The 12,780-nt window shown below is 48.8% G+C and overlaps 3 protein-coding genes across 3 annotated transcripts; all 3 read left to right on the top strand.

The window, feature by feature from the left end:
• Positions 1-918: 918 nt before the first annotated feature.
• On the top strand, positions 919-6,863 carry FSUBG_3636 (1 3-beta-D-glucan synthase subunit; the record flags this gene model as incomplete). Its single annotated transcript, XM_036681538.1, has 3 exons — positions 919-1,127; positions 1,178-6,469; positions 6,524-6,863. The coding sequence occupies 3 exons, from the start codon at positions 919-921 to the stop codon at positions 6,861-6,863; spliced, it is 5,841 nt and encodes a 1,946-aa protein (XP_036540751.1).
• A 939-nt stretch (positions 6,864-7,802) lies between these two features.
• Positions 7,803-9,542, top strand: FSUBG_3637 (sphinganine palmitoyltransferase subunit 1; the record flags this gene model as incomplete). Its single annotated transcript, XM_036681539.1, has 4 exons — positions 7,803-8,033; positions 8,100-8,200; positions 8,266-9,271; positions 9,330-9,542. 4 exons carry the CDS (start codon positions 7,803-7,805, stop codon positions 9,540-9,542), a joined length of 1,551 nt encoding a protein of 516 aa, XP_036540752.1.
• Positions 9,543-11,139: 1,597 nt separating this feature from the next.
• FSUBG_3638 (glucanase) lies at positions 11,140-12,302 on the top strand (the record flags this gene model as incomplete). The annotated part of the gene is made up of 3 exons (XM_036681540.1): positions 11,140-11,206; positions 11,257-11,281; positions 11,333-12,302. The coding sequence occupies 3 exons, from the start codon at positions 11,140-11,142 to the stop codon at positions 12,300-12,302; spliced, it is 1,062 nt and encodes a 353-aa protein (XP_036540753.1).
• Positions 12,303-12,780: the final 478 nt, after the last annotated feature.

Consider the following 12,780-nt stretch of genomic DNA (forward strand, 5'->3'; position numbering starts at 1 on the left):
AGTAAGTGAGTGAGTGAATGAATGAATGGTGTTTTTGTTCCCCATCGCACTCTCCCTTCGATTCTCACTCCCACGTTTTTGTGTACGTACATACGCGTCTGCGTTATGGGAATCAAAACATTCAAGCCAAGTTTGTCGCCCAAGTCTTGATCTCGTCTTTCTCCTCCTTCTCAATGGCCTCTGCAGAAGGATCACACTTCTAATAATACATATCACGTCTGTTGAATAACTGAAAACTTCTCTCCATCCATCAATCAATCAGTTCAAGGTGGTTCCCCTGTTATCTTACAGACACACCCTTGCAATTCTCCACCCCCTGACTTCGCCCTGGATAACCCGGCGCCGAGACACGCAGCGTTTCTCTCCCTCCCCGTGCGGGTTGGAACTCAAAGCACCAAAAACCAACCCTCGTCTTCTCCCCTTTGCTGTTTTTTGCATTACGCATTGCCGACACTCGTTATACGGCTACGCCAAATCGCTTTGTCTCGCACTTGGACTAACGACGTCGACTTCTCAAGCTGGTGAATCACTCTCCGTGATTGATTCATCTTTTTGAATCCGTATCGACGACGAATCGCATAATCTATTGGTCTTTCTTTCTTTCTAGACCAAGCCACTGCCCGTTCGGCCATTTGACGGTTTTTTTGACAACAAACAAACAATCAATATCTTGCAGTGCCGGTCACGCTTGTTCTCCCGCCTGATCTTGATTCACAATCACGCTCGCTGGTCATCCACATGTGTACCACTAGGTGAGTTCTGGTAGCTCGACTGTCCATGAGGTTGTACTATGTGCTTCGTTCGTCTGGCTTCACATCACTGGATGACGTCTCAAGCACAGGACTACCCATGGCGTGGACATGATCCCTACGGACAACAACTGACCTTATCCTCCAATAGATAATTAATTTAAGCAACATGTCGGGATATCCAGGCGGCGGTCAACGCGACCAGTACGATGATGGTTATGGCCATCAACAGGGAGGCAACCAGCAACAACACGGTGGAAACACTGACTCCTACTACCAAGATGATCAGTACTACGATCAAGGCTACGACAACCGTGGCCCAAACCACAATAACAACAATAACAACAACAATAACCATGATGGCTACTACGATGAATCGTGAGCATCGAGTCCTCCCTTTCGTAGTTCTTTCACTGACATGCCAGTAGTGGTTACTACAACGCCGACCCAAATAACCCCTACCAGCAGGATGGAGGCTATTACGACGGCCACGATCAATACCAAGATGGATACTACGACAATGGCCAAGGGGGCTACTATGATCAGGACTACGACCGTGGCTATCAAGGTCAAGGAGGCCGTCAAGGCTCTGAGGAAGACTCAGAGACTTTCAGCGACTTTACCATGAGATCGGACATGGCTCGCGCTGCTGAAATGGACTACTACGGCCGGGGCGACGAACGTTACAATAGCTACAACGATGGACAACGTGGCTACCGACCCCCTTCCTCGCAAATCTCGTATGGTGGGAATCGCTCTTCGGGTGCTTCGACCCCTAACTATGGCATGGACTACGGTAATGTTCTCCCTGCTGGCCAGCGATCCCGAGAGCCCTATCCGGCCTGGACTTCGGACGCCCAGATTCCTTTGTCCAAGGAGGAGATTGAGGACATCTTCCTCGACTTGACCTCCAAGTTCGGTTTCCAGCGTGACAGCATGCGTAACATGTACGATCATCTGATGATTCTTCTCGACTCTCGAGCCTCGCGCATGACTCCAAACCAGGCACTTCTCTCCCTTCATGCTGATTATATTGGTGGTGACAACGCCAACTACCGCAAATGGTACTTTGCTGCTCACCTGGACTTGGATGACGCTGTAGGTTTCTCCAATGCCCAGGGCAAGGGCTTGAAGCGCAAGAAGAAGGGCGGAAAGAAGAAGAAGAAGGATGCCGAGGCCAACGAGGCCGAGACTCTGCAGGAGCTTGAGGGCGATGACAGTCTCGAAGCTGCTGAGTACCGCTGGAAGAGTCGCATGAACAAGATGTCTCAGCATGATCGGGTTCGTCAGATCGCTCTGTACCTGCTTTGCTGGGGTGAAGCCAACCAAGTTCGTTTCATGCCGGAGTGCTTGTGCTTCATCTTCAAGTGTGCGGATGATTACCTCAACTCTCCTGCCTGCCAAGCTCTCGTTGAGCCCGTGGAGGAGTTCACGTACCTTAACAACGTCATTACTCCTCTCTACCAATACTTGAGAGACCAGGGGTACGAGATTTCCGACGGCGTGTACGTCCGTCGTGAGCGCGACCACAAGAACATCATTGGTTATGATGATTGCAACCAGCTTTTCTGGTATCCCGAAGGTATTGAGCGCATTCCCCTTCAAGATAAGAGCAAGCTGGTTGATGTGCCTCCTGCTGAGCGATATCTCAAGCTGAAGGATGTCAACTGGAAGAAGTGCTTTTTCAAGACTTACAAGGAGTCTCGTTCTTGGTTCCATCTTCTCGTCAACTTCAATCGCATTTGGATCATTCATTTGACCATGTTCTGGTTCTACACCTCCCATAACGCTCCGAGTCTCCTGGTCGGACCAAAATACGAACAGCAGGTTAACCAGAAACCTTCAACGGCTAAACAATTCTCTATCGTCGGGTTTGGTGGTGCCATTGCATCTCTTATCCAGGTTCTCGCTACTCTTGCGGAATGGGCCTATGTTCCTCGTCGATGGGCTGGTGCGCAGCATCTCACCAAGCGACTCCTGTTCTTGCTCTTTATCCTCGTTCTCAACGTCGCCCCTGGTGTAAAGGTTTTCATGCTGCCAAAACTCGGACCTGAGAAGATCAACACAGCTATTGGCATCGTTCACTTCATCATTGCTGTCATCACTTTCATCTTCTTCTCTATCATGCCCCTTGGAGGTCTATTCGGCAGCTACCTGTCTACCAATAGCAGACGCTACGTTGCTAGTCAGACATTCACCGCCAGCTGGCCAAGACTCCGTGGCAATGACATGGCAATGTCCTATGGTTTGTGGGCAACGGTATTTGGTGTGAAGATGGGTGTCTCGTACACTTACCTGATTCTTTCCTTCCGTGATCCCATCCGATACTTGAGCATCATGAACGTTGACTCCTGCCTGGGTGACAAGCTCCTCCTCGGCAATCAACTTTGCCGCTGGCATCCGACAATTGTCCTAGCCCTGATGGCCTTCACTGATGTTATCTTCTTCTTCCTCGATACTTACCTTTGGTATGTCTTGCTGAACACCGTCTTCTCGGTTTCACGATCCTTCTATATCGGATCCTCCATCTGGACACCCTGGCGCAACATCTTCTCTCGCCTTCCTAAGCGTGTTTACTCCAAGGTTCTAGCCACGACAGATATGGAGATCAAGTATAAACCAAAGGTTCTTATCTCGCAGATTTGGAACGCCATCGTTATTTCGATGTACCGTGAGCATCTTCTTGCGATCGAGCATGTTCAGAAGCTTCTTTATCATCAGGTTCCTTCTGAGCAGGAGGGCAAGCGAACTCTTCGTGCACCTACTTTCTTCATTTCCCAGGAAGACCACTCTTTCAAGACCGAGTTCTTCCCTGCCTACAGTGAAGCTGAACGTCGCATTTCGTTCTTTGCACAATCCCTATCGACTCCCATTCCTGAGCCTCTGCCCGTTGACAACATGCCTACCTTTACTGTTATGATTCCCCACTATAGCGAGAAGATCCTTCTTTCCCTCCGTGAAATCATTCGCGAGGACGAGCCTTACTCTCGTGTCACACTCCTGGAGTATCTCAAGCAGCTTCACCCTCACGAGTGGGACTGCTTCGTCAAAGACACCAAGATTTTGGCCGACGAAACCTCGCAATACAACGGTGAGACAGATAAGAACGAGAAGGACACTGCCAAGAGCAAGATCGACGATCTTCCCTTCTACTGCATTGGTTTCAAGTCTTCTGCACCTGAGTACACCCTCCGTACTCGTATCTGGGCGTCTCTTCGTTTCCAAACCCTGTACCGCACTATCTCTGGTTTCATGAACTACAGCCGTGCCATCAAACTCCTCTACCGTGTCGAGAATCCTGAGGTTGTTCAGATGTTCGGTGGTAACACCGACAAGCTCGAACGTGAACTTGAGCGTATGGCCCGTCGCAAGTTCAAGATAGTCGTTTCTATGCAGCGATTCTCCAAGTTCAAGAAAGAAGAGATGGAAAATGCCGAATTCTTGCTCCGCGCCTACCCTGACCTTCAAATCGCCTACTTGGACGAGGAGCCTCCGGTCGCTGAAGGCGAAGAGCCCCGACTTTACTCAGTTCTCATCGACGGCCATTCGGAAGTTATGGAGAACGGTATGCGACGGCCCAAGTTCCGTGTTCAACTCTCGGGCAATCCTATCCTCGGTGACGGAAAGTCCGACAACCAGAACCACTCCATCATCTTCTACCGTGGAGAGTACATCCAGCTCATCGATGCCAACCAGGACAACTACCTCGAGGAGTGTCTGAAGATTCGCAGCGTTTTGGCCGAATTTGAAGAGATGAAGACTGACAATGTTTCCCCTTACACTCCTGGTGTCAAGAACGACGTTAGCTCCCCTGTGGCTATTCTCGGTATGCGAGAATACATTTTCTCCGAGAACATTGGTATTCTTGGTGACATTGCTGCCGGTAAGGAACAGACATTCGGTACTCTCTTCGCTCGAACGATGGCTCAAATCGGTGGTAAACTTCATTACGGCCATCCCGATTTTCTCAACGGTATTTTCATGACAACGCGTGGCGGTGTCTCCAAGGCTCAGAAGGGTCTGCATCTTAACGAGGATATTTACGCTGGTATGACTGCCCTCCTTCGTGGTGGACGTATTAAGCAATGTGAATACTTCCAGTGTGGTAAGGGTCGTGATTTGGGGTTCGGTTCCGTCCTCAATTTCACAACCAAGATTGGCACTGGTATGGGTGAACAGTTCTTGTCCCGCGAGTACTACTATCTCGGCACTCAACTTCCTCTCGATCGATTCTTGTCCTTCTACTATGCCCATCCAGGTTTCCATTTGAATAACATGTTCATCATGTTCTCTGTTCAGATGTTCATGATTACGATGGTCAACCTGGGAGCCCTTCGCCATGAGACACAAGCTTGTGAATACAACCGCAATGTCCCCATCACCGACCCTCTCTACCCTACTGGTTGTGCCAACACTGATGCCCTCACCGACTGGATTTACCGATGTATCGTTTCCATTCTTTTCGTTCTTTTCCTCTCTTTCATCCCTCTTATTGTTCAGGAGCTGATGGAGCGTGGCTTCTGGCGCGCCTTCGTCCGATTGATGAAGCAATTCTGCTCGATGTCACTCATGTTCGAGGTTTTCGTCTGTCAGATCTATGCGAACTCTGTGCAGCAGAACATTTCGTTCGGTGGTGCGCGATATATTGGTACCGGCCGTGGTTTTGCTACTGCTCGTATTCCTTTCGGTGTCTTGTATTCTCGATTCGCTGGACCAGCTATTTACTTCGGCGCTCGTTTGCTCATGATGCTTCTCTTCGCGACCCTGACTGTCTGGAAGGGGGTGTTGATCTATTTCTGGATCACACTTCTTGCGCTGACAATCTCGCCCTTCTTGTACAACCCTCACCAGTTCGCATGGACTGATTTCTTCATCGACTACCGAGACTACCTCCGATGGTTGTCCCGTGGTAACTCCCGAAGCCACGCCTCGTCTTGGATTTCCTACTGTCGTTTGTCTCGAACTCGTCTTACTGGTTACAAGCGAAAGGCTTTAGGAGACCCCTCTGCTAAGATGTCTGCAGACGTTCCTCGAGCTCCGTTTGCCAACATCTTTTTCAGCGAGATTTTCTCTCCCCTGATGCTTGCCGTTGTCACGATTCTCCCTTATCTGTTCATTAACGCCCAAACAGGTGTTAAAAATGCCCCTCAGAAGGACAGCGTCAAGACCAAGCCCCAGCCAACCGACTCTTTGATCCGGCTACTCATTATTGCCTTTGCCCCTATTGGTGTTAACGCAGGTGTCTTGGCTGCTATGTTCGGCATGGCCTGCTGTATGGGTCCTCTACTCAGCATGTGCTGCAAGAAGTTTGGCAGTGTTCTTGCCGGTATTGCTCACGCTACTGCTGTTATCTTCTTGCTGGTCTCCTTCCTGGGTATGTTTGTTCTCGAGGGCTTCAACTTTACCCGCACATTGGCTGGTATGATCGCCGTGACTTGTATTCAGCGCTTTTTCGTCAAGCTCATTGTGTCTCTTGCCCTTACCCGTGAATTCAAGGGTGACACTGCCAACATTGCTTTCTGGACCGGAAAGTGGTACTCCATGGGATGGCACACCATCTCTCAGCCTGCTCGAGAGTTTCTGTGCAAGATCACCGAACTGTCAATGTTCGCAGCGGACTTCGTTTTGGGCCATTGGCTGCTCTTTTTCATGGCACCTGTCATCTTGATTCCCAAGATTGACATGCTCCACTCTATGATGTTGTTCTGGCTTCGCCCAAGGTATGTTTTATTCTTTGTTTGTTATGTTTTGAACCTGCACTAACCTCGGAGCAGTCGCCAAATCCGACCTCCCATCTACTCGATGAAGCAATCCAAGCTCAGACGCAGACGTGTGGTTCGTTACGCCATCCTCTACTTCACGCTCCTCGTCGTTTTCATCGCTTTGATTGCTGGCCCTATTGTGGCTGGCAAGTACATGCCACCCAACACGATCAGCAATGTCCTTGGCGATATTGCCGGCTTCAGACTTTATCAGCCTAACGATCTTAACAATGACAACACCAACAGCACCATGGCTACTGGTACAGGAATGCAAGGCTACACCGGAGCTGGCCTTACCAAGACCAAGACTGGCGCTGATGCCTCGGCAACTGGCAAGATCAAGCTGTTCTAGGTGGGATTTTTCAGACAGCCCCCTGTGGAGTCGCCTCATACGGGCGATGTTCCTAGCTTGTTTCTGCTGGTAGAAAAATTGTGGAAATGCTTAGTTTCTGTTTTTGCTTGTTTTTTGTTTTCAGTTCAGCAGTTTGAGTGGATGCGCGTGCATACATAGGTTGAAGTGTTATAGAAGACGATGGGGGATGGGAGAGATACAGGAGGAGGAGGTTGGCATAAGTCAGACCTGACATTCACTGGCTGAACTGGACTGATCTTTTTTGGTACAAGGCGCACTTCTATTTTTTTAAACTATTATAATGTGTACAATGAAAGGAAGAAACACATCCATGGCAGAAACTCTAGACCTAAATGCAAATAATGCCTTTTGATTGATTTGATTTGATTTGATTTCATTTATATCACTAGCCTACGCTATATAGATACCAAACATTGCAACAGGGAGGTATCCGACAGATATTCTACTGTCCTGCCTTCCTACGGAGCTTGTGATTTTGGTTGGTTTGTTTCAATGTACCTATGTAAGCCAATTTTACGTATTCCCCTTCTCCGGGCTATCCGATGACCCCTACACCTCCACTGTAGTGGATGGCCTGTGGTCTTATTGTTTCTGACCTTCAGGTACCCGTTGAGCCCCTGTTAGATATGGATCCTTGGTACAGCCAATCAGCCTGCGGTCTGCGGCTCGACTCGCTTCGACGTTAGAGGACTCTGGAGGCCCCTTTGTAGACCCATGTGCCTCCAACCTTAACGATTGACCTTGACTTGACAATTCAGAATCTTCGGTTGACGTCCATTTCAACTCCTTTCAACAACACGCTTCCAGTCCAAATCAATATATACTCTCACGACCGGTCGAGACAAGGCGAGACACGACGCGACGCGAGATCGATAGAAGTTGACGTAACCATTCAAGACAATTGGAAACAGAAAAAACATGGAACTCGATGCCCTCCAAGCCCAGGTGGGCGAAATCCTCGAACAGGCCGCCGTCTACTTCCATAAAGTCCCTGGTTCTGCAGTCTTTATGCGCTATATCCATTCGAGTTATCAAAACGACCCCGTGCGATCCGCCATTGAACTTGTGCTGCTTCTCTTCTTTATCCGTTATCTCCTGTCGCCTTCTTACTCGACCCGTAAGCAGAATTACATCAAGTTGAGGGAGGAGGTGAGAACACAGCCATATCCTTAATCCCCACAGGGTTGAAGTCGCTAATGTTTGGCTTTTTTGTAGGAAATTGAGGAGTTGATCGATGAATGGCAGCCCGAGCCTCTCGTCGTCGAGCAGACTCCATTTGAGGTCGCTGAAGCTGAACGGCTTCCTGTCCTTGTTGGGTGAGCATCATCAAGTCTAATCGCATGCGCAATCTAGCCAGGAGCAGCATCTGATATTATTATAGTCCTACTGGTCCCAAGACTAAACTCGCCAACGGCCGAACTGTTACCAATCTCGCATCCTACAACTTCTACAACTTCAACGGCAATGATCAGATTAAGGAGAAGGCTATCCAGGTTCTGCGCACCTACGGCGTTGGCCCTTGCGGTCCTCCCCAGTTCTACGGTACCCAGGATGTCCACATGAAGACTGAAGCCGACATTGCCGCGTATTTGGGCACCGAAGGCTGCATCGTCTACGCTCAATCCTTCAGCACCATCTCTAGTGTCATTCCCTCTTTTTCCAAGCGTGGCGACGTTATCATCGCCGATCGTAATGTCAACTTCGCTATTCGCAAAGGTCTCGAGCAATCGCGAAGCACCATCCGCTGGTACGAACACAATGACATGGGTGCTTTGGAAGACGTTATGAAGGCTGTCGCCCGAGAGCAGGCCAATGCCAGGAAACTTACCCGTCGGTTTGTCGTAACCGAAGGTTTGTTTGAGCTCTCTGGAGATTCTATCGATTTGCCCCGCCTGGTTGAGCTTAAAGAGAAGTACAAGTTCCGCGTTATTCTGGATGAGACCTGGTCTTTTGGTGTTCTCGGCCGTACCGGGCGTGGTATCACTGAGGCGCAAAACGTGGATCCCCAACAGGTTGACATGATCATTGGTTCCCTCGCTGGACCTCTCTGTGCCGGTGGTGGCTTCTGTGCTGGCCCCAAAGATGTGGTCGAGCACCAGCGCATCACATCTTCTGCGTATACATTCTCTGCCGCTCTCCCTGCCATGTTGGCTGTCACCGCCAGCGAGACCCTCAACCTGCTCCAGTGTAATCCTGAAATCCTGGCACAGTCCCGCGAGAACATCAAGGCCATGAGGCTTCAATTGGATCCCCGCAGTGATTGGGTTTACAGCCCAAGCGACCCCGAGAACCCTATTATGCTCCTTGTCCTCAAGCCCGAAGTTGTGGCTGCTCGTAAGCTCGGACTGGAAGATCAAGAACGCATCTTTCTGGACTGTGTGGAAGAGGTGCGTGCATCGAACACTGAAACATGAACGAATATAAAATAAACTGACTCCAGAACAGACTCTTGCCAACGGTGTGTTGATCACAAGAACCAAGACAGGGCCTTATGCGCACACTGTCAAGCCCAAGGACGGGGCCTGGTTTGCCCAGCCTGCTCTTCGAATTTGCGTTACATCAGCACTGTCTAAGAAGGATATTGAGAAGGCCGGTGTGACTATTCGACATGCTATCACCAAGGTCATGACACGAAAGACGAGCACCAAGACCGCCTGATTCAGGGGCTTAACAGATGATAATTTTGATGACAGACTGAGGCTGGCTGAATACATGATATACAGCTGAGGATAGTCGATAAGGCGTCGGGCTACACTGAGACCCTTTTTTATTATGGATAATCAGCCAACGTAATAGACGAGGGGCAATATGGAACGATTTACAAAGTGGCTGGCAGCCATTTAACAAGCTAATGATTAATAGATGCGGCCCTTGTACGCTAGCATTGAATGAGTATTTCCCGATACAATGGTTTTGTGTCTTTGTGGGCGCCGTGAAAAGATGTTATCAATTGGTTTCAGTATCATGGTTTTGATACTGACGAGGGATGTAAGATACCTTATTTGTCTGCTTCACTTACTCACAGTTGATGAAGTCGCTTCTGCCAAGTCACTGTTTTCGAATTTAAAGATTATGTGAGATAGAGAAGGAGACGTCAGCTGTCTCGCGGATTTTATAAGCCATCCCTTGCCAAGCCATGTCCTTACTACTATACAGCCGCCATACATCACGGACTCCAATCTGACAACAACAGAATCACCAAGGACGCACGCACATGCAGAAGATGGATCACAATTGGCAGAGCTGTAGTCTCAGTTTCACAGTTTAGGTATTTTTATTTACCGGACGGATGAGGAACCTTTTCAGCTCGCAACAGGACTTTGGACATGTCTCAGACGCTGCATTCCTTGGGAGATTACAGGTCTCGAAAGTATGCGCCATGCAAAGAAATCATCTCATTCCAAGAGTCGCGAGCGCCGTGGCCTCTTTTTGTGATTCATTTTTAATGTTTATGTTTTCGGGCAGTTTGAGTTGTTGAGTTCCATGGCTCGAGTGAGTTTCTGCATTCGTGTGTCTCATATTCTGGGAGCGGCATGAGTGTGAAAAGGGAGAACAAGGGATGAAGCCTTTAAGTAAGGCAAGGCCGAGCCAATGAGGCTTAGGATCTCGGGATGAAACTCACTGACTGAGAGGAATTACGGAGGTGAGGAGTGTCTCACTTGTCTCTTGCAGGTTCAAGCTTGCCTTAAGCTCAACACTTACAAACGGTACCTACCTACCTAGGTAGGTACCTTACGTCAAGGTTCCATTGGTAAGGTAAGGAAGGTACCTTGAGTTCCATGGGAAGTCAGGCTCAACACGTGTCTTACCGTACAGTGTTGTTCCTTCTTGGGTTGTTTTCTTTTGCTTAGGTCATTGCCAGTAGAGAGGCCCTTTCCTCCCTTGTTTTGACGTCTCCTCTTTTTCTACCTTACCTACTTTACCTCTCTAGCTTCAACTTCGCTGCCATCTTTTTCTTCTTCCTCTTCATTCATTCATTCACTCCTACAGTCGTTTTTCGTTTCTTTTCTTACCTACAATCACTTCCTAAGATTTGTCATTCTTTGATTCTTCTTTTCAGTTCTATACACACTCTTTTCATCCGAACCCTGTTCATTCTTGGATAGCGGGTTATTAAATCCCGTCTTATACACTCATTTTCTCAAATCATCGACCTTTAAACGACTATTTGAGCTCGTTGTAGCAGCTCCTTCACTCTCTAACAACTCTCCAAACTACCAACCTACCTACAGTTTTTATAAAATATTTAAATAAAATGTCGATGAAACGTTTCTTCACTTCGGCGGTTGCCATGGCGGCGGTTGTTTCTGCTGTTCCTGTTGGTAAGCATTCTCCTGACCAGGCTGTAACTCGAAGCTGACAGTACCAACAGCCCGTCCGCTCGAGAAGCGAGAGCCGTATGCTTTTCTCGTGACATGAAACCGCGGTGTTGACTGACAAGATTATAGTGTTACGACTATTACTCTGACTTCGGCCTCTACCTACACCGCAACTATCGCTCCTGCTACCCCTGTCACCCCTACAGGAACTGCAGCTTACCCAGAAACTACAGCTCCTCTTTCTGGTAGCCCCAAGCCCTCTAAGAACGGCCAGCCTGACGGTTCTAAGCTCCCTGGTGTCGCATATGCTCCCTACCGAGGCGATCACCAGTGCAAATCCAAGCACGAGATCCAGCACGATATTACGCAGCTCGCAGCTGATTTTTCAGTCCTTCGTATCTATGGCACCGACTGTGACCAGGTCGCCAATGTCTACTCATGCGCCAAGGGTAGCGGCATGAAACTGTTCCTCGGTATCTGGAATATTGACGATGTTCAGACTGAGGCCAAGACCATCATCCGTGCAATTGATGACTGGGACGTTGTCGACACCATCAGCGTTGGCAATGAACTTGTCAACAACGGAGCTGCCACCCCAGCAAAGGTCATCGCCGCTGTCAAGCAGGCTCGTGAGATCCTCCGTGCCGCAGGCTACCAAGGTCCTGTTGTCACAGTTGATACATTTATTGCTGCAAATGCTAACCCTGAGCTTTGCAACGAGAGTGACTACTGTGCTATCAACGCTCACGCCTTCTTCGATGCCAACACTTCTGCTGATGAAGCTGGCCAGTGGCTCTCCAACACTGTTGAGGACCTTCGATCCAAGATTTCTGGCGACAAGCGTATCGTTATTTGCGAGACTGGCTGGCCTACAAAGGGCAACAGTAACGGCAAGGCTGTTCCCGGTATGAGCCAACAGAAGGCTGCGCTTGACTCTATCAAGCAGGCATTTTCCAGTCATATGGGAGACCTGATCCTCTTCTCTGCCTTCAACGATCCTTGGAAGAAGGCCGAGGCTGCAACTTTCATGGCCGAGCAATGGTGGGGTATCGAAGGCCAGGACTCAGTTTCCAACAAGGACCCGTCGTCTTCTGACTAGGGAACGGCGCCCCGATTTGTCATGTCAGTTAGACCTTCAAATATTTGAGCGGTTTGCGGTCACGTTTTTACTCTGAGATCACGCTCGGCTTATGTCTTTTCTATGATGTTTAATGTTTTATTGTTATTGCTAGAGGATTGTTGATGCCGATTATCAGGTGGCCATTGCAAAGCTGTACGAGCTTATCATCTTGGGAGGTATGTTGGAGGTTTGTCCGTTTTTCTATTCAAGCTTCAACTACCTCATCACATCACCTCACTTTATGGCTGCTCTTTTAGAGATAAGAAAAGAATTACACTTAGTATTTGTTACTTGAATTGAAATGTCCGTTATACAATTTGAACTTGGATTTCAGTCAATGGGCGAAAGTCCAAGTGAATGAGTGGCTCGATCGAAACATAGTACGTATCTAAACCGTTCACGAGGACTCGAAATTCAGAACATGATCGAGGCCAAGAAACAGCGTTGATGAACTACC

The sequence above is a fragment of the Fusarium subglutinans genome, assembly GCF_013396075.1.
Source record: "Fusarium subglutinans strain NRRL 66333 chromosome Unknown NRRL66333_c0000031, whole genome shotgun sequence".
Taxonomy (NCBI): Eukaryota; Fungi; Ascomycota; class Sordariomycetes; order Hypocreales; family Nectriaceae; genus Fusarium; species Fusarium subglutinans.